Source organism: Trachypithecus francoisi, unplaced genomic scaffold, assembly GCF_009764315.1.
Source record: "Trachypithecus francoisi isolate TF-2019V2 unplaced genomic scaffold, Tfra_2.0 Lachesis_group10, whole genome shotgun sequence".
In the NCBI taxonomy this organism is placed as follows: Eukaryota; Metazoa; Chordata; class Mammalia; order Primates; family Cercopithecidae; genus Trachypithecus; species Trachypithecus francoisi.
In genome coordinates this window covers 66,403,891-66,424,128 of record NW_022681455.1, presented here as the reverse complement: position 1 = coordinate 66,424,128, position 20,238 = coordinate 66,403,891, and the positions used below count along the sequence as shown (strand labels likewise).

Genomic DNA, 20,238 nt, shown 5'->3' with positions numbered 1-20,238 from the left:
GGTAAAGCCATTATCTCCACTTTACTGATTAGAAAACTTAAGCTCAAGGAGGCCAAGTAAGTTTCCCAAGCTCACACAATTGGTGAGCAAGCTGGAATTCTTTCTGAATTCCACATCAATTCTCTTTGCTTGCTGCTATCTTAGACGTATCTCATACATCCAGGGATCACTCTTCTTTAGACTATTCAGGTTTGTAATTATGTCTTGTTAAAATGGAAAATGAGACAAAACAATCCAAGATGGGCTAGGTACTCTCTGTAGTGAGCCCATAAGCTCTACAGATATTGACCACCCTGCAGCTATTCCATAGTACTGCAATTATATTTTTCATGGCTGGTCTTCATATTTTGTCTCTGAACAGTTCCTGGGCAATGACTTATTTGTCTGTATATCACTGGCACCTAGCACAGCATCTGGCATTCAGCAGGTGCTCAATAAAAGCATACTGAATACCTTAAATGAACAAGACAGCACAGGCATATAGGCCACGGAAGGCGACTGCAATATGGAAGGCCATTATAAATGTCGTCTTCTCTTCTTCTAAAAGAGGTCTTCCCAATGGAAGAATGGCTCATTTACTGGCCCCAGGCAGGAGCTTTGCCTCCTCATTCTGATTTTATTGTGTTCCTTTCTTTTCAATACAAATGGCTTATAAACGGGCTTAGAACAAACTGTTTACAAATTTTCACTTTTAATTCATAGGTGTGAATCAAGAGTTGAAGCTTAAGTCTGAATTATATATCAGAGAGGTAGTTACAGTATACAGATTTTAGAAGCTGAAATAAATTGTTAGAGAAAGTTGGAGAATCTCCTAGCCATTAACTTTATAGTATGAGGTCTGGAAATCATGGGCTGATGGGAATTATAAACCAGTTTCCATGAATTACGTTTTCCAGCCTTAGAACTTTATACACCTACAATACCATTGCCCATATCTGCTAAGATGAACCTGTAGTTCTTCTTCTTCTTTACTGGTTTGCATGAGTCCTGCAAGGGGTGGAAAATTGTGACAATTTCCTCCCCATCATGAGGGTCATGGCCAACATTTCTAACCTCTACCACAAAAGACAAGGGTGGGTTAGAGAATTTCTTTGTGGCTGGCTTCTAGATGAAAAGCTACAGGAAGGTTAGAGTAAAAATTTTTAATTTTTTTGACTTGTTTTGGGGAAAAGAAGTTCTACTTACTATGATCCGATTTGGTGAAGAGGAATTCTGGTATCTATGACTTACTTTGGAGGAGAATAAGGGGCCAGTGACAGGAGGGAAAGAGAAGATCAGAGAGATACTGGTTCTGAGGTTGCTTCTGAGGCCTTTCAATGTTCTTAGTTCAAAGCACTCAGTATGCCAAAGCACCATACTCTGGGCTACCATTTTCTGAGCCCTGTATTCCTCTCTCCAGAGTAGGTTGTTGAATATTAGCCTAAAGCGAATGTCAAAACTCATATTAAGGAAACAATGCACACTAGGGATTCAGCTTAGTTCCTAAAGCAGTGTTGTGAAACGGGGATGATTTCCTTGGCTGGAGTCTCAACGTTTCCCTCACATGGAACTATGGAACTTGTAGACCCATTTTCAGTGTCTATGTTTCTTTTCTTCTCTTTCCCTTCTTTTTTTTTTTTTTTTTTTTTTTTGAGACAGAGTTTCACTCTGTCACCCAGGCTGGAGTGCAGTGGCATGATCTCGGCTCACTGCAAGCTCTGCTTCCTGGGTTCACGCCATTCTCCTGCCTCAGCCTCCCAAGTAGTTGGGACTACAGGTGCCCGCAACATGCCTAATTTTTTGCATTTTTTAGTAGAGACAGGGTTTCACTGCGTTAGCCAGAATGGTCTCGATCTCCTGACCTCGTGATCCACCCGCCTCGGCCTTCCAAAGTGCTGGGATTACAGGCGTGAGTCACTGCACCCAGCCTCAGTGTCTATGTTTCAAATATGTTTCTGTTTGAATAAATATGATGCCAGAGTTTAAAACAAAATAGATAAAGGGTCTGAAAACAGCAAAAATTAGTTGCATATTTTTTTTATTTTGCCACTGTCAATCCTGAGTGTCCTTGCTGTAAATGCATAATTTTGCAAGTTTAAATTTAGTAATATATATTTAAAAAAAGATGGCTATTGTCTAGGACTAAATTGCTCAAACTTTTCCTCTAAAAGTACCCAGATTGCCTAATGGAGTGCCCTTACTGCTGGGGCTCAGGGACACAGCAGGAAGAAGTCTGCTATGAACAAGACATTTCTTTGAAATTTTATGCCTTATACTTAGAAATTAAAATATATTTTGATTTTTATGTCACAATTTAGCTGTGTTTATAGTGATATTGAATTAATATAAATGATATCTTTCTTCGCTATTATGACCCAAATCTCCTTGTAAAAAATCAAGCCCCCATGAAAATCGGGATTTGTGATTACCCTGTGTCTGTGTCTTCTTTTGCCTTCTGTCCGCCATCACTGTCTCCCAGCTTGAGAAGTATGAAAATAGTGGAGGTATGGAGCTCATTAAAAACTCAAAGGAACATCCTAAAATGTTTTTAAAAGGTTACATAGGCCAGGCACAGTAGATCATGCTTATAATCCCAGTATTTTGGGAGGCTGAGGCAAGGGAATCACATGAGCCCTGGAGTTTGAGACTGACCTAGGCAACACGGTAAGACCTCATCTCTAAAAAAAACAAAACAAAACAAAACATAAATTAGCCAAGCATGGTAGCACAGGCGTGTGGTCCCAGCTATTAGGAGGCTGACATGAGAGGATTCCTTGAACTCAGGAGGCAGAGGTTGCAACGAGCCAAGATTGCACCACTGCACTGCAGTGTGAATAACAAAGCCAGCCTCTGTCTTAAAAAAAACAAAAAAAACAAAAACAAAAAAACTATATACTTTTCATGAAAAACTGAAAACTTTTATCTCTGCATTTTTGGAAGTGAAGATTAAAAAAAAATCTATATGACAAGTATATGGATACCAGTTTTTTTGTTATTGTTGCTTGTTTGTTTTTACTTTTTTTTGAGATTGAGTCTCACTTTGTTGTCCAGGCTGAAGTGCAGTGGCGTGATCTTGGTTCACTGCAACCTCCATCTCCTAGGTTCAATTGATTCTCCTGCCTCAGCCTCCCAAGTAGCTGGGATTACAGGCATGCACCACCATGCCCAGTTAATTTTTGTATTTTCAGTAGAGACCCGGTTTCATGGATACTTCTCTATCCATATATTTTTAACATAGAATGGATACTGTTATCTATTAGTGTTTCAGAATGAATGCCTGCAATTGTGTTTCTGGGAATTCTTAGAGCCCAAATCTCGACACAAGACAGACAATTAGAACAACTTACCTAATTGTCTGTTTTAACATCATATTAGGAACCTTTATTCTAAAATATTAAAACGGAACTCACCCTGACTAGATGTCTTCTTGATTTCCCTAGTTCTGTTACTGGTACTAGCAGACACCCAGGCTCAGAACTGGAGAGTCTTCTTTTTTCTGCTCCCTTACCCTTTCACCCTATGTTCAGTTAAGGACCAAATTCCATAGATTCTGCCTCTGCAAGAGTCTTCTCATTGCTTTCTCTTCCTACCGCCTCCAGGAAGTGGACTTTCATTACCTACCACATTAGCCAATCCTAATTGGTATTTCTGCTTCTCCTTTCACCCTGCTATACAATCTATCCTCCCTGTTACTGACATACTCATCTTTTTAAAACCCAGAGTATAGCAAATCATTCTGCACTGAAACAGCAACAACAAGCAAACAAAATATAATAGAAAAAGTTTAGCGGCTTTTAGTAGCAAATTAAATAAAAATCCCTCCTGGAGTATAAGGCATGGTTTCTAAATTACTCACTTTAGTCTCTTCTTCCATAGACCCCTGTTTAGGTAAATTTTGACTTACTTGTTATTTCTTAAGAATACCACAGATTAGCCAACCTACATGCCTTTTCCTCCTCCTAGAATTTCTACCTGCCATTTTTCTATCTCCTTGAATTATATCTAATGTGGATATCATTGAAATTCAGTGTGGCTATCTTTGAAATGTCTCTTCCATTGTCGTCCATTTTTATGCTAGTCTCTGCCTTAACTCAGGTACAGTGTCCAATAACATTTTGTTAAAGCAAACTGGATGGAAAAGTCATTCAATTTTTTCACCATTTTAAAAAATAATTCCTGAATGCTTATTAGGTACTAGGATCTCCGGAACTGGGCATACAATTCAATAAGGCATTTGGTTACAGAACACAAGAATATCACTACAGTATTTTCTGTATACTTTCCAGAAAGCAAGAATCCAGAAATGCAATGCTGTTCTGGAGACTGGCTGCAGGAAAGGGCTATTCCCCTGGTATGACATTAACTAGCCACAAGAGTTTTAGGGATATATGAGTTGGCAGAATATTATCATAGTGTGTAGACTCTGGGGAGTGTGTTAGGCTTAAAGCCTGAAACAAAGATGCTTTCAGAAGTCCAAGAGGCAGTCTGTCAGTGGCAAAATGTTTAAGCTGGCCATTGTATGATAAAGCTTGCAGGGGGAGCAAGAGGATCAGAGAGCTTGATAAAAATTCAATTAATCTAGCCTGAATTAAGAGGGGGACAAGCTGGACTTTCCCTCAAGAACCACCCACAAAATATAAATAGATTGTATTACAATTCATTAGCATTTATATCTGGCAATAAGTTTTCTAAACACAATCCATGAAATATTGGCCACATAACTGCTATAGCACATAAAACTAAGGGAAATAGCTCTAAACAATTTGTAGGGTAAAAGTAATGTCTCAAAGTTTCCACCTGCCGCCACCAAATTTTGATACCTATAGTAAACATGTAGTGATTACAGCAGTTCAAGAGCTAAAGACATGTCTGGGGTTCTCGTGTTGTAATTTCTCTTCTTTATCAGGAAATGTTTTATTAACAACATGGTTTTATGGGTGGAATACTAAGCATAGAAATAAGTATAAGCTTAAGGAATCTGCTACCAGTTGCCATAGAGAATAGATGAAAAAAGAACAGTTTTTCTAATGCTCTAAGTGACACAGTATGATTAGATTTCTTTTCAGTGTTTGTGATTATATAACTTAGGTTGGTTGAATTGAGGCTTAATTTTAGATCTAGTTTTTTTTTTTTTTACTATATTTTGCCACTGATGCCTAGGTGGGTTAATTCCTTCCTCCTCTCTTTTATACTAACATAACAATTTATTGCTTTTAGACAAGAATATATACTGTCCGATTCTCTATTTCTGGCTACCTGAAGAATTAATATTAAAAAGCCATACAATATCTGTTCTTGAAAGGCACTAAATAATCTAAAGGCAAATATTGCTGAATATTGTCTATTCAAATTTATATTCTTGATACTTTTATGTTAACAACTTTGGATGCAATAAAATATATATTCAGTGCTAAGTTACTACAATGAGGCTGCATCAGTATTAAAACTTTCTATTTAATGGTAGGTAAAAGATTCCTTATCATTACTTTGTATCTTGTAGTCTCAAATGTTACTGAAAAGAACCAGTTATCCTGGGACTCCATTCAGGGTAAAACCATTGTTGACCATTGCAGTAAATAAAAACAAGTCTTAGTTTTGACACATGATGTACATTGTAGAGCTACAAAATTCATCTAAATAAATGAAATGACTGAACTAGGAGTAGTTAGCATGTCCTGGGAGTCTTCTGTAATTTTAGGAGTATCAATTAAGAGTATTGAGTTCTATGTGTGTATCACAAGGGTACAAATATACTGGAGAAATACATAATGTATTGTATCCAATTATGTTAGCAGACTGTGAATCATATTCAATTATCAACATACATAAGTACATTTTATATGATGCTTAAACATCATTAATTTTGTATTTAGCATAACCTCCTCAGACGGTATGATTTCAGTAATTTGCAGTAACAGTATTATAGCATCAATATAAATTCAATGTAAATTAGAAAATGAAACTTTTCATCTTGTTTGTATCTGTGAAAAGGCATTTACTAAACACAGGAGCACATTGAATCAATAGTTTCTGTTGGAAAAAAAGCATCTGAATGTACCACAGAGAACCTAAATAGCAGGAATCAGAAGATGAAACAAGTAATTTTCAGAGAAAGCCTAGCTAACCAGCCTAAGCATGTTCACAGGATCTCTTCAGGTAGTCACTGAAGTAAAACCAAGAAAATTGCTTTAAATATAAAAATCAGGAAGCTGACATTCCCCCTCCCTACAAACTGAATCAACCAGGTTCAGCTCCTAACATAAATTGTTCACTTATCTTAGTATGTATAAAATAGATTCCTCACTTGTCTAGAAAATCTCAGTTTAGCATATACTTAAAGTAATTCAAAGTTTAAAAATTTCATGCCATACAAGATAAACTTTAATTAAAATGTTTGACTTATTTAATTAAATTAGTACATAATATCCTTACATGGCTGCATAGAGTCCTAATCTTTAAGTAATTATATATCAATTTTGAATTCAAATAATTAAAATTCTAAAATAATTCATATAAACTTACCTCAAAGTCAAGGTCTGAATATCGTGATTTTCTTCTCTGTAAGATATATTTTTAAAAAGAAGGAAAAAAACCAACAAAGTTATGTTTAGTCACTCAAACAAAATGAAAAATCATCATTTTCATTAAAGATAATCCTGCTTGGTTTATACATATTTCCTTCACATAAGGAAAAATGTAAAATATTATGAAATTTTCATGAATTATGAAAAATGTTATGATTTCGAAATATTCTGTTCACGATTTTCTATTTTCACTTTGAACTTCTTTTAAAATTGAAGAATATAAAAATACAGAATATTTCTCATTTTGACCTCTTAACCCTAATTTTTAGTAAGGAGAAATTGTTCCTATGAAAACTCAGACATTTCAATCTTGAAAGAGACTTTAGGCTTATTACAGCAAAACTACAGACAAACAAGATTAAAAGTTGTATAGGAAAAATTGTCTAGTTAGCTTGACATCTTCAACCAACCTCTAGTTTTCATTTCTACCAAATTCTACCCAATCCTCTAAGTCCCAAAGTTCTTCATAAGTCTCACCCACATATTTCTTGTAATTTGATAGTCCTCCATGACAGAAAAGTCCTTCTCATTGCTAGTCCTGAGAAACTAAGGTATTTGCTCTAGTTCAGCAAAACAAACTATTCCACACCCCAGTAAAATGTAGATGTACATGTAAATGTCTCACAGTGTTTCCCTATGGCTCCATCTTTGTTACACAGTTTCTGAAATCTAGTTATAGATAAAATGCATTAATAAAATAATGAAGACTAATACAACCAGAAAACAGGATTAAAATGAAATGAATACAATTCATGTGATATGATTTTCATGATATTAGTATAAAGTATTCTTAGCAAACTTTTAGTATGGATTTTTAAAATTTGGAATATTTTTGATGAGAGAGGGAATGAAACAGGGAGAATTAACAAACAATTAAAGTATGCAATATTCAGGTAGTTGGAAAAATATATAAACCTTTGGGCAAAGTTTTGTTTCATTTTTCCCGAGCTCCCATCCCAAAACCTACAAACTTCGATAATTTAATAGGAAATCATATTCAAGACAGGTAGGAGACTCTACTCTGCATTTTAACTGTTGAACATTAGGAGAGACAGAAAAGAAGCATTAATGTAGTTTCTTGAAAACTATGATTAAATTTCTGCAGCTACAGTTAAAATTGTCATGACAAAATCAGAACTTCACTGTATACCTAATCCCCAAACCATGTTTCAGTAGACAAAAGGGGACATGCCAAAAGAAAAGTTTCATGTTTTAAGTGAAAATTTCCTGAAATAATTTTATTTCAGTGAAGCTGTTTAAGACTGAAAATGCAGTCTTCAAGCACTATCAGGGAGAGGGCTAAAAGGAGACTGTTTTATTAAATGAAAACTCAGCATGTTGATCTCACTTTCTTCTTGTCTCCAACAGCATCTCAGCCTTGCCGTGGTGACATCCAGGAAGGAGAAAAGTATTTGTGAAAGCATTGAGCCCAGTCCTCTTTTGCAGTCTCCCCACCACTATTGTTATCTAATTGTGCTGTGTGAAAACCAGGCTCCAGTGTACTGCACCACACTTTGCTGCAATATGCTAGACTAAATGTCAGTGCTTCCATTCTGCTCTTGTATACCTTGCTTTCTTGGCACTGTGACTAAGCAGGACATTTTTGTCAGTATACATTAAGCAAGATTCTTTCTTAATACAGCAAAATTTAAGGCTGGAAACAGTTTTAAGCAATAATTATAAAGCATTAGTCATGAGCTTTGCATTTTATTTGAAACTTAAGTAGTGAAATCTTATGAAAAAGATTTAGAAGCAAGAGCAAAAGACAGGAACCTAGAAGATCACCAGAGATAGATTCTGTTTCTGAGAGCAGGTATGTCAATGTGAAATAGGGAAGGAAAATGGATACACTCAAATAAGTAGACTCTCTCCTATTTAATTTTATTAAAATTAAGTTCTAATATAAGGCGTAGCATAACTGGCAGTCTTGAAGGATTAGACTAAGGAATGAACAAATCAAACAAACAGATTTTAATCAAAAGAACCTAAAGATGGTGGTGGGATTTGGAGTGGATGCAAAATAAAGCAGTAGAGCCTTAAAAATTGGAGAGTGGGGAAAAAAATGACAGATTTTTACAGTCCAAGTGAGTTAAAAATGTGTGTAATGTTATTCAGGTTTCCACAATACTGACCAAGTGTTTCAACCTTTTGTTGTTTATATAGCACTTCCACATTTGCACATGCTACCCACCCGTGGGATGGTCGAATAAAATATTATTTATTTTCCTTATTTTATGAATAAGAAAAATTGAAGGTCAGTGGAGTTAAAATGACTTGCCCACTTCACCTGGGTGGTAAGCAAATGAGTTGGGCTCCAAACTCAGGACTTCTGACTCCAAACCCAGCATTTTATTTACTATCTCTTGCTGTCTTCTCAGTAATATAAGAGTGCTATGTTACAGCAAAAATGCCTGTGATGTTTTGCTAATTGTTACCAGACTCAGCAAAAATAACAATAGATGACCCAGTCAGTCCAAGTCTGACTTTCTAAGCATAAAGCAAGGTCAAGCAGATTAACTTTTCCTTGTCAATTGCATTTTGAAGAAAAAAAAAAAAAAAAAGAACTAGCAATTTGATATTTACATATTTGAGAAAATATCTGTGTTGAGTAAAATAACTTAGAAACTAATATGCAATCATTTATAAGCAATGATATAATAACAAACAGTAGGAGACTTCTCCACCTCCAGACATGACTCTCTCCTTTTTTTTTTTTTTTTTTTTTTGAAATAGTCTTGCTCTGTCACCTAGGCCGGGGTTCAGTGGCACGATCACAGCTCACTGCAGCCTCAACATTCAGGGCTCAAGTGATCCCTCCACCTCAGCCCTCCTAGTAGCTGGGACTATAAACATGTGCCACAACACCTGGCTAAGTTTTTTAATTTTTGTAGAGATAAGATTTTGTCTTGCCTAGAATGATCTTGAACTCCTGGGCTCAAGCGATCCACCTGCCTTGGTCTCTCAAAGTGCTGAGATTACAGGCATGAGCCCCATTCCAGCCTTAGTTTATCTAAAAGGGGCATGGGGCATTGGGAAATTGATGGTGTAAAGAAAGAAAAAGAACATTCAATTCTGTTCGGTTTTGGTCTCTTTCCACCCTTGGTATACAAACAGCGTATTGGAAAGTCTTTCAAAGTATTGAAGTTTATTGAAACCCTGACTTGCATGTTTATTGAAATGTCTTTCTGAGCTCTCCAAAATATTAATTCCAGAGGAGAAAGTGGTTAGAAATAATGGTTACGTATGTTTTAAATTAAGAACCAACTGAGAAAAGTGGTCAAGTCATAACAATTTTTCTGATAATCTGATAACTTTTAAAAATGCTACATGTAAACTTAATATAAGCCAGAGATAGGTGATATTGAATTATTTTATGAAGATACAAATCCCTCTGTACCTATATTCCAATTTTCCAAGTAACCTAATGTAAATAATCTTTTTTCTCATAGTAGGTAATGGAATCCTCCTATGCTGTTTCCTCTTCCTAATTTCTATACTGTTTCCTCTTCTGAATTTCCCACTTAGAACTCATCCCAACTTGTATCCTATTCTCAATATTCCATTAAAATTCTTCTTGCTGACTGTCTCTGATGAGCTCCATCTGGTCAAATTCCAAGGTCAATTTTCTGTCCATCTTATTGGACACTCAGAAGCTTTTGAAAGTTAATCGTTTCCTCATTAAAACACTCATGAACTCTCAGTCTTTTTATTTTTCCTCCTCTTACTTGCTGCAGCTTATGCTGAAGCCCCCTTTGTTGGCACTCTCACATCCTTGCCTTCTAATGTTGAGTTCCTGGGCTCTCTTCTTTCTCTTATTCTCTTCTGGATACCATAATTCACTCCCATGATTTAGAATATCATCTTTTAAGTTCCAAACATCCTTTATTCTTCCTGCCTTTCCCATGATAGAAAATGCTGGATTTCTAGTCGGTCAAGCCAGAGACTTAGGAGTCACCCTTCCTTCCTTTCTGTCTCTCGTCTTCCACATTCAATCCACCAGCATGTGCCATCTGTTCTGTCTCTGAAATACATCTTGTTCTGCCCACTGTTTTCTATCTCCACTTTCACCTCTATGGTCAAAGAAACCGTTATCTCTTGTCTGGATTACTTCAGTAGCTTTCTAACTGTCATCCAACTTTCTGTTCTGTCTCCTCTCCTAAAACCTCTGGCTTCTAATCCTTTACTTTCTAAACAACCAAAGTTATGGATGAATGGATAGATGGATAGATGAATGCATGGAAAAATCATTGTGACAATCTTTTGCTTAACAGTCCTCATTTGCTTTCATTGCTTTACAAGACACTGCAAAGTCTGGTCTCTCCTTTCCATTTTAACTTCATCTTAAGGAGTTCAACATTAGCTTCACAGGTATTCTGATCTTTTGAGAATATGCTAAAACTCTTTTCTACCTCAGGATCACTGCACTTACAGTTTCTTTTGCCTGAAAAGTTCCCTCAGCTCCTTGCAAGCCACATTACTTCTCAATTTTATTTCTTACAGTAAATGATACTTTCAAATGCTTCCCAGACCATCTTATCTAAAGAAGTCTCTCCCTTTCATTCCATAGTTATTACCCAGTACTGCACACTATTTCATTAATTGCTTTAATGGTTAATTGTCTGTCTCTTCCATAGGGTGTATTCTCCACAGGGGCAAGATCCATTTCTATCTTGATTACATTTATATCCACAGCATCTAGCAAAGGGTATGGCACAATAGGAGACCTTCACAAAATTATTGGCAAATGATTAAAGGAGCTGCACGATAACAGCCAAAGGTATTCAAAAGAATGTGACTTTCTATTTTTGTTTTGTTGTTGTTGCTTTTCTTGGGCATACTCTGAGAGAATTTGTTTAAGCAAGTAGACTAAACACACAATGAAAACCATTATGAGTAGGTCAACTGACAGCTAAGAGAATCAAGACAATTTGCAGGAAGGCAGGCCTATCACTAATAGAAAGGAGAAATTCTTTACGATGATTTAAAAGTGAGAAAATGTACAACAGTATGAAGGTACTCAAAGGAATACTTAGTGAATGTATGCATAGAGGCATTTCTCCACATCTAAGTCTTGTCGAATGATGAATAATTTCTCAAAGGGAATACTTCATTGTTTTTGTCACTGCAAATTAAGCTGGACAAGACACTAGAAGATTCATGGCAAGTAATAAATTCCACTGACTAATGAATGGCAATATGACTGCCATTAAAATTTCTATTATAAAGTGAGCAATAAACCTACTTGTAAGGAGAAAGCTCTGGTAGCAAATCCATTAAAAATAGCGGTGGAAATGATATCTGAGAATAATTAATTTTTTTAAATGACTTCTATTCAAGCTAATTTTGTTTGTATGCCTGCAAGGGAGACAAAATTCTGTAATCCAGGAGTAAAAGCACAACAGTAAAAAATGGCAAGTCTTCCTTTCATCAGACTTACATGAGAAAAAATATTAAAAAAAGTTGTTTCTGCACATGGTCAATTTTATAATAGTTTCTGTTAGTGACAGAGTGCCCTAGTTCCTAAGCGAGGCCATAACATTTTGTCTAATATTCTGAATATTGATTTAACTCAGCATTCAAGCTTCTTTGCAGAAATTCAGGGCATAATGATAATGACATAATAATAACATAATCTTACATCTAAAGCGCTTCTTACAATTTCAAAGGTTTTTCATGTACATTATCTAATTTGATCCTCACAACAGCAGTAAGGGAGGCACCTGTAATGTGATATTATTGCTAAAATATTTTACTTTTAAAAACCATTATGCTGAGAACTCTATCATTCATGTCTAGAGAAAAACTGATGTATAAAAATTTAGCCTAGAATGGTGTCTCTTTCTGGCCATTACAAATTGAGACAGACTTATTTGGTTTCCGATGTAGAGGTAAGCTTATACACAAATAGACAAGCTAGAGCAACAAAACCTTCTATTTTGGATAACAGTTTTGTAATGTACTGTCTAACTCTTATAAGTTATTAAGCTTTTTATTGGTAAGAAAAATTAAGGCAAGAACAACAGAAACCACTTAAGGTGTTTACATTTCAGCAAGATGGTCTACAAAAATTCAAATGATAGAAGAACTGAGACAGCACATAGGGGACCATGCAGTAACCCAGGGATTAGCAGAAGAGGTCAGTATACCTCCTAGGCTGGACAGATAAAAGGAGAGGGCAGAGTGACTTAAGCCCATGGGTTGCAGCACCTGGCATATGCTGGAAGCATGTGGGAACTACACCAGACATACAAGGTGCTCCCAAAAGCATACAGAGTAAGGGAGAAAGATCCCAGGTTTCCCTCTTTTCCTCAGCCTCTACTCTCTCACCAGTGCTTTCTGTTGACAGAACCCAGCCAAAAGCCAGTGACTCAAGAACTTGAATTAACCTTGAATGATACAAGGAAAAGAGTGAAGAATGGACCATGTGCTTAACATGTTCAAGATGTATACATATGTTGGAAAGACTCTTGAGTGAAAAACCGCTTACTATTTAAATCTAACGTCTACAACCTGCTAAAGTAAATGCCACGGCTTCAATGATTCAGAACAAATACTGACCTGTCTCCATACAATGTTACAACTATAATTTTTCAGGAAAGAAATAAATAGAACAATCCAAGGTTTAAATTAGATTTTATAGTCCTCAAGTGCTTGAGAACCATGATACCTCTTTTGTCCCCTCTTGCTCAAAAGCAAAATCTTAGTGTGTTTTTGTTGTTGCTGTTGCTTTGCTCTATGTATACATCATGTATACATCACATTTTGTTCATTAATTGAAGGTAAATGACTAAAGTGCTGATGACAATATCATTCTTCTTAACCTTAAGCAAAGCAGTCACAGGATATTTAGGGCTGGAGCCATTGTTGTGAAAAATCTTACTATATTAGTATTGCAATTATTCCATAATTGTGGCAGCTCTATATCTAAAGTTTTCAGAATTGCTTAACAAGTTCATTGGGGAATGACTACAGTTAGAAAGAGAACATATCAGCAGAAGGAAAGAGACAAGGTACTATTAGGCTCAGAGAAAATCTAGATATGTTTTTAATGCCAAGACACTTCATGAATTTATTAAACTTTTTATACCCACTAATTGGGGGGTAGCTGAACGAACTCCCATGAAGGCTGGAAGCTTTTGTGCTGCCACTGACTTCAGGGTTGGGGAGCCTCCTTCTTTCTTTGTTGCTTCTTGCTTATTTGAACAAATACTTCCACCCACTCACCCACTCGAGTCTTTTTTGGCTTTCTTTTTTCCTCCCTCAACTCTTGTTTCCCCTCTTTTGCACTTTCTATCACATTCTATTCTACTATATTAGTATTGCAATTATTCCCATAATTGTGGCTGCTCTATATCTAAAGTTTTCAGAATTGTTTAACAAGTTCATTTATGAATGACTACAGTTAGAAAGAGAACATATCTCTCCATGTTATGAGAATATTATTTTTTATTTTTTTATTATTAATTCCCACATTTTCTGTTTTACCCTATTCTGCTTCTTCCTTCAGCACTTTCCATGCTGGCAGTTTGTGAAAACGGATTCCTCTGGAGGTAAAATATGAGCATCTTTATATTATATCCTTGAAAGAATCCTGAGGATCTTGGCCATTCTCTGCTGTGCCAGCTGCCCAGGCTGGATGTTCCCTATGGCTTTAATCTTCCTTCTTACTTAGAGGGAGAAAAGACTTAAATTGTTCTATTGCTTAGGCCTCATGTGATCCACATGATTTACCATTTTCACCTTAACATTATCTTCTAAGACTCAAGACACCTCCTGACTACTGTTGATCCCACTCTCTATGTAGATACTCAGGTCATTTTTCTGCTTTTCCTTTATTATTGTCAGAATACCATCTCCCTCACCAGTTGACCCAGCATATACAATCTAGCAGAGCTGATAATTCTACTTGACAATGCATCATGCTGCTCAAGAAGAAAGCCAGATCAAAAACTTTATCTTCATGAACACAGCCCCATTTCCAAAATGTGTTAGTTATACACACTTAAAGGACAAGGGCTTTACCCATTTCATGTCTTTATTCATCATAAGACCAAATGCCTGTCAAGGATTAGAAAGAACTTTAAAGTTACCCTCATGCTAATATTCAGGCTCATTACTGTCTCTCCTAGATGGCATAAAATTGATCAGGACAGAAAGATTCTATTCCTAGATTTCCTATGAACTTGCTCTATAACCTTGAACAAATGACTCTACTTTGAGGATTATAACAACTTATCCATTGCATGGAGGTGTTGTGAAGATTAATTCCTGTTTTTAAAATGATTTGAGGATCTGCTAATGAAAGATGCTATATAAATGCTAATTTTTATTATTCATTCCCACATCTATATATTCTCTTTCTGCTATCTCATAAAATCATCACCCTAAGCAATTACTATTAAATTCATTTAAAGAATGAAAACGAAGAACCAAATTTTCATTCTGAATTCCGAATTTCCTTCCTTTTCAAGATGTAAGTCTTGTGATCTCTAAGTCATTTAAATGCAGATCTTTTGGCTGAATCACAGTTATATATAATACACTTAATAATAAGGATACAGAAATTTGGAAAAATTACAAACTGAACAAAGAAGTTCTTGGAAATACAGTCTGTTGTTCAAGCACAGATAACCTGTACAATATCAATCCAGCAAAGTTTTCAGACTTTTAGATGTAAAACATTTTTGTAACAACCAAAATATTTTCATGCAATTCCGTTCAACCCCCTTTAACACATTTAAAAGAGCCATACTAAATAGAAAACTTCCACATAATCATTATGATTACTTATAATGCTATGTTATTATATGCACACTTACTGAAAATCCTTTTAAAAACTTTTGTGATTTTTGCATAAATATTTTGTGGTTTGTCCTTATGTGGTCATTATTACAAACCTGGTAGTCTCTGGGATATGCAAGTTACAAATAAGGAAACTGCAGCTATTCTGCTAATTCAGGGGGATGAAACATTTTTGTTCAGAAGGGAGCTCCAGTCACCCTGGAGGTGAACTTGGCTTCATTACCCCTATCTATGCCTTTGATTCTGAAGAATGATTCTGACCTAGAAGCCTTATTCAGTTTGAGGTTGATCCAGAACTTGGGGACTTATCTTAGATTCTATTCACATTACCGTTTATTGTCTGGAATTTTCTCAATCCAGCTGGGAAAACCCTGAAAATTACCCTATTCATCACATTTTTTTAAGCCTCTCAGAACACCTTTTCATTTTGACCTAGTGGAAGGTATGGCTTTGGGGAGAAGCATGAAACAATTGCCTCTGGGAACTTTTGGACACTTGAACATACAATTATCAGCATAACTCTGATGGAAAGGGCAAGCAACTAATTATAGTGCCTTTGTGTAGATGGTGTTTTATGTAATAATCTATTATACTAAAACTATTGGCAATACATATAAAAGTATGTATGTATTGTATCATATATGAATATATATATCAACTGCAGGTTTACAGCTATTTTTCACTGTATAAGCAGGAAAGTTGTGACGAGCTTACTGTTTACTTTTGGTGGCCTTATGAAAGCAAAAAGGCCATGTTGTTGGACCTCAGAATCCTGACTGTTAGTATGCTCAGATTACATTCTTCCTGACAATTCACAGTCTAAGACAAAAAATTTTAATGGTCATTATTCTGTAAGTTAAGAGCAAAATATTTACTCTGAATAATACTGATCTACTGTAATAATAATTAGTTTTTCATCAGTATAATGGTAAAACATTTAGAGAAATGTTCCAATTTTGTAATTTTTAACAGTTACTGTTACACAGAAAGTATAGATCTCAGTTTAAGTTTGTAATGCCATGTAGACACTATGCACCAAAAGGACCTGTGGTACCTGAGAAACATCAGAAGAATCCTCTGCTTTTTATTTATTTTATTTTATTTTTTATGAGTGCCTAACTTAGTTCCCATGATGACAGAATTATGACTGATTAGTATCTTTTTAAATATAATAGTTTCTTTTTTTATATTATCTTGAATAAGGGGATTATAATGCACTACTGAGAAAACCCTGAATTGCGACTGAATCTCAATAGCCAGAAATTTTCATGATACATAACTGCAAAAGCGGATGTGAATCTTCTCTTCCAACACCAGTGTCACATCAATCAATCAACCAATCAATCAATATCTCTATCTATATCTATTCATATTTCAACCATCAAGGAAAAATTTAATCTTCTGTGGCTCACCTCTAAAGAACTCATTGATATCGTTGATCCAGTTTCACTTCTTGATAGTCCTGCATTATCATCCAACTCAGAGGCCATGAAATTCTTCACAGCTGTGCGAGGTTCAAAGGGCAAATTCTGCATATGTTCCTGGGGTGCGAGATGTTGCTCTAAGTTCATATTGAACTGGTCCATTACAGGGGGATTCATATTGAATTCAGGGTTTACTTTGTAGTGCAATAGCCTTTCATGCGGCAAGGTTTCCATGCCAATATTCATTTTGCTTTCTTCTTTCATTGAAGGCTGGTTATTTACAGAACTTCTGGGCATCACAATATAGTCACTTTCCATCATTCTTTCTTGAGGGTGGACTATGTCCATGTCAGCCCCTCTCAAATTATCATCCGTACATAAGTACACAGTTCTCCGCAATTCACTATTTTCTTTTTTCAAACATGGATTGCTAAGCTCATTCATACTCATGGGCATGTGCAGACCTGTGGGTTGCTGGATGATGACTTTGGAAATGACATTTCCAGGCAATGTTGAATAGCTTAGCCCTTCAGGGTTTGTTCCCTTTTCTTCTTCATCATCATTTAGAGAAATCCTAGAGAGTGTTCCTGTTATTGTGGCTGCTCGGCAAGGACCAATATCCTTATGAAGAACTGTGAGTAGGAATGTAAAAGTTGAAGAAAGAGAGTTAATGTGTGTTTATTTTTCATTATTATAGTATGTTGTCTCTCTTTCTACTAAACAATTTTCTTGTTATTAAATATATATTATTTGATAGATATGTTATTTAAAAAGATACATATCAATTTGTTTGTACATGGTCCAGAGATTACTCAATCACTCTTTACTGATTCTGTTATGCTCTCATAGATCTCAGGTAGCCCATAGCTAAAGCATATCTGAAAGCTGATTAATGGGCTTTCAAAAATCTTAGTACCCTGTCCTTAAACAACTCCAAATAACTTTCCAGGGAAATAGGAGATTACCAGAGAAGTTTTCTCCATCAATCTGCTCCAAAGGATTTTTGTAAAATTATGAATATTTTCATACAAATTTGATTTTTTTCTTAATGACTTTCCCACTAAACTGTTCTAGAAGTTATGCTCATTAAAATGCTTCTTGAAGGGATAATTAATGGGAACTTCATCCTACCGGATCAGAAATCCCTCCAAAAATGATGCATATTGAAAATTAATGAGGATTTTTTCATTGAAGTCCATATGGCCAAGGTGGATACAATATTAAAAAGTATTTATCATATTCAGTTTCATATAGAAGAAAGAAAATTTAAAAATTAATCTATATGCTGGAATGCCCCTATGAGAATATTAAAACTGCCAACTGAGTTTAAGAAAAAAAAACTTTATGAACCTCCAAAATCTTTGTTCCACTTTAAGCCTAAAAATAATGATTTAGGAGAAAAAAATTTATGATAACTTGTAGTATGAAAATGAACAAAACAAAAATGCACACCAAACCAAACAAAAACAAAAGAGTAAATAATTCTTTGTTAAAATATATTTGGCTTTTTTCCCCTTCTTTTTGCCTCTGTATAAAAAGAAAGACACGTTCTGGGGATAATAGGGCAGAATAACACAAAGCATGCTTAGTTATGAACAATTGTCAGTTTTGAGGATACAAATGAATAAAATTCTGAAGACTTGTTATTATAACTTCGGAATTGAAAGCATACAGAATAGCACTGTGTGAAGTTGGTTCAACATGCACATCTGGTGTTAACCTACCTACAAAGTAGAGCAATCATCATTTAAAATTTCATTAGGCATAGATGACTGTAAAAATCTGGTTTATTGTCTCCTCATAAAAAGTTTCAGATATACTGATTTTTTTCCATTATTATCCAGTTTTCAAATAGAATCATAATTATTATGCATTAAAGCAGAGGTTGAAAAACAGATTATAAATGTCTTTCCCTGTTACATAGAAACAAGACTTTACAATTATTTCAAAACATGAATCATTCATGTAATATCTGTTATCTTGAAAGATACTGTATCTAGTTATTGTATTATTGTCTCTTTATCTTAGGCAGTAAAAATCATGTTAAATTTATATCTTTTTTAAAATTAACAATCTGGTTGTGCCTTTTTGTGTATTTAACTGTTATACATCACAAAAAGTAGAAAAATTCAGTTTTAAAAAGTTATTTCCAAACCTCTAAAAATAATAGATCAATAATGAATTCTAATTTCCAGGAGTAATGATACATGACAATACTAAGGGGCAAAGTATGCTAAATTTAATGATATTGTAATGATTTATTGATACTGTAAATAAATACTTTAAAAAAAACTCCAAATTCAGTGAAGGACACTTTTAACCCTTAATTGTATATAGAAATAATTCCAAAATTTATAGCAGTAAAATTTAAACATGAGTTATGGGAACCTATCTTATTTCATTAAAATATATAAATAACCTTAAACTTCTATTTAAAAACTATAAAGGAAGCATTGGCACTGTGTATTGACTTTATAATTTAAATTTGTACAAGATACATTAAGCTTTGTACAAATTTAATATGATTTATAGTTATAGCCAACGCATTTTAATCAAGTGATATAGCTGTGTTTGTTGAAAATTTATATTATATATATACACACATAATATGTAAAGAAAGATAATTCTTCTTATGCAGTAGTGGCTGCTCTGTATGAGAGAAATGCCTGCCTCTTAGAGTTACTTAAAATGTATATCCAAGTTTTGAATATACAGCATAAACAAATCATACCGCCTACACATGAAAGCATGATGTTAAAGTGATGGGACTTTCGAGAGAAATTAATCAAGTAGTGAAATACAAACTCCAAACAAAATATAAAGCAACTGAATATTTGGCATGATCAGATAGAAACGCTGCCATGTAGGGAAGTGAATTTCACCTCATTATAAAGAAAGATTATTCAGAGTTCATGAATATGCTTCAACATAGACAGACATCTCTAGATAAACTGAGAAGAAAGCTCCTAATAGGCTCAACCAAAAAGGGCACCAATAACAGATGAAAACAGAAAATGAAAACATTAGAAAAATTATTTGCTGATAAAATAATGGTACTGGCCTGTATTAGGGATGCTAAATCCCAGCATACAATGAGGCCCAGAAAAATCTGTAACTTTATGAAGGAGAACAAGATAAATACTGCAGAGATGAGATCACAGCTTAAGGATGGTCTAATACAGTGGTACTCAAATTTTAGCATGCATCAAAATTATCTGGATGGCTTATAACTAGTTCCTATACCCCAACCTCCAGTTTCAGACCCTGGGTTAGGGCCTCAAAATGTACATTGCTAATAAGTTCTCAGGTGATGCTAACACTGATGGTCTAGGGACCACTCTTTGACAACCACTGGTTTAATGTTATAGCTGTCAAAGGAGAGACAAAACCGTCTGCTCTTACACTGCTTCTCTTTCAAGGAGAAGTGTAATGAGTATACTAATTGAGGC

At 35.0% G+C, this 20,238-nt stretch overlaps 1 protein-coding gene across 3 annotated transcripts in view; it reads right to left on the bottom strand.

Annotated features, from left to right (window-relative positions):
• Positions 1-20,238, bottom strand: part of ADGRB3 (adhesion G protein-coupled receptor B3) — a 771,030-nt gene that overhangs the window by 11,588 nt on the left and 739,204 nt on the right. For all 3 annotated transcript variants that reach the window (XM_033217557.1, XM_033217558.1, XM_033217559.1), the window contains 2 exons: positions 16,778-17,421; positions 6,502-6,537 (listed from right to left, as the gene is read on the bottom strand). In XM_033217557.1, coding sequence (XP_033073448.1) covers positions 6,502-6,537; positions 16,778-17,421 — 680 coding nt within the window. The remainder of the gene's footprint in view (positions 1-6,501; positions 6,538-16,777; positions 17,422-20,238) is intronic.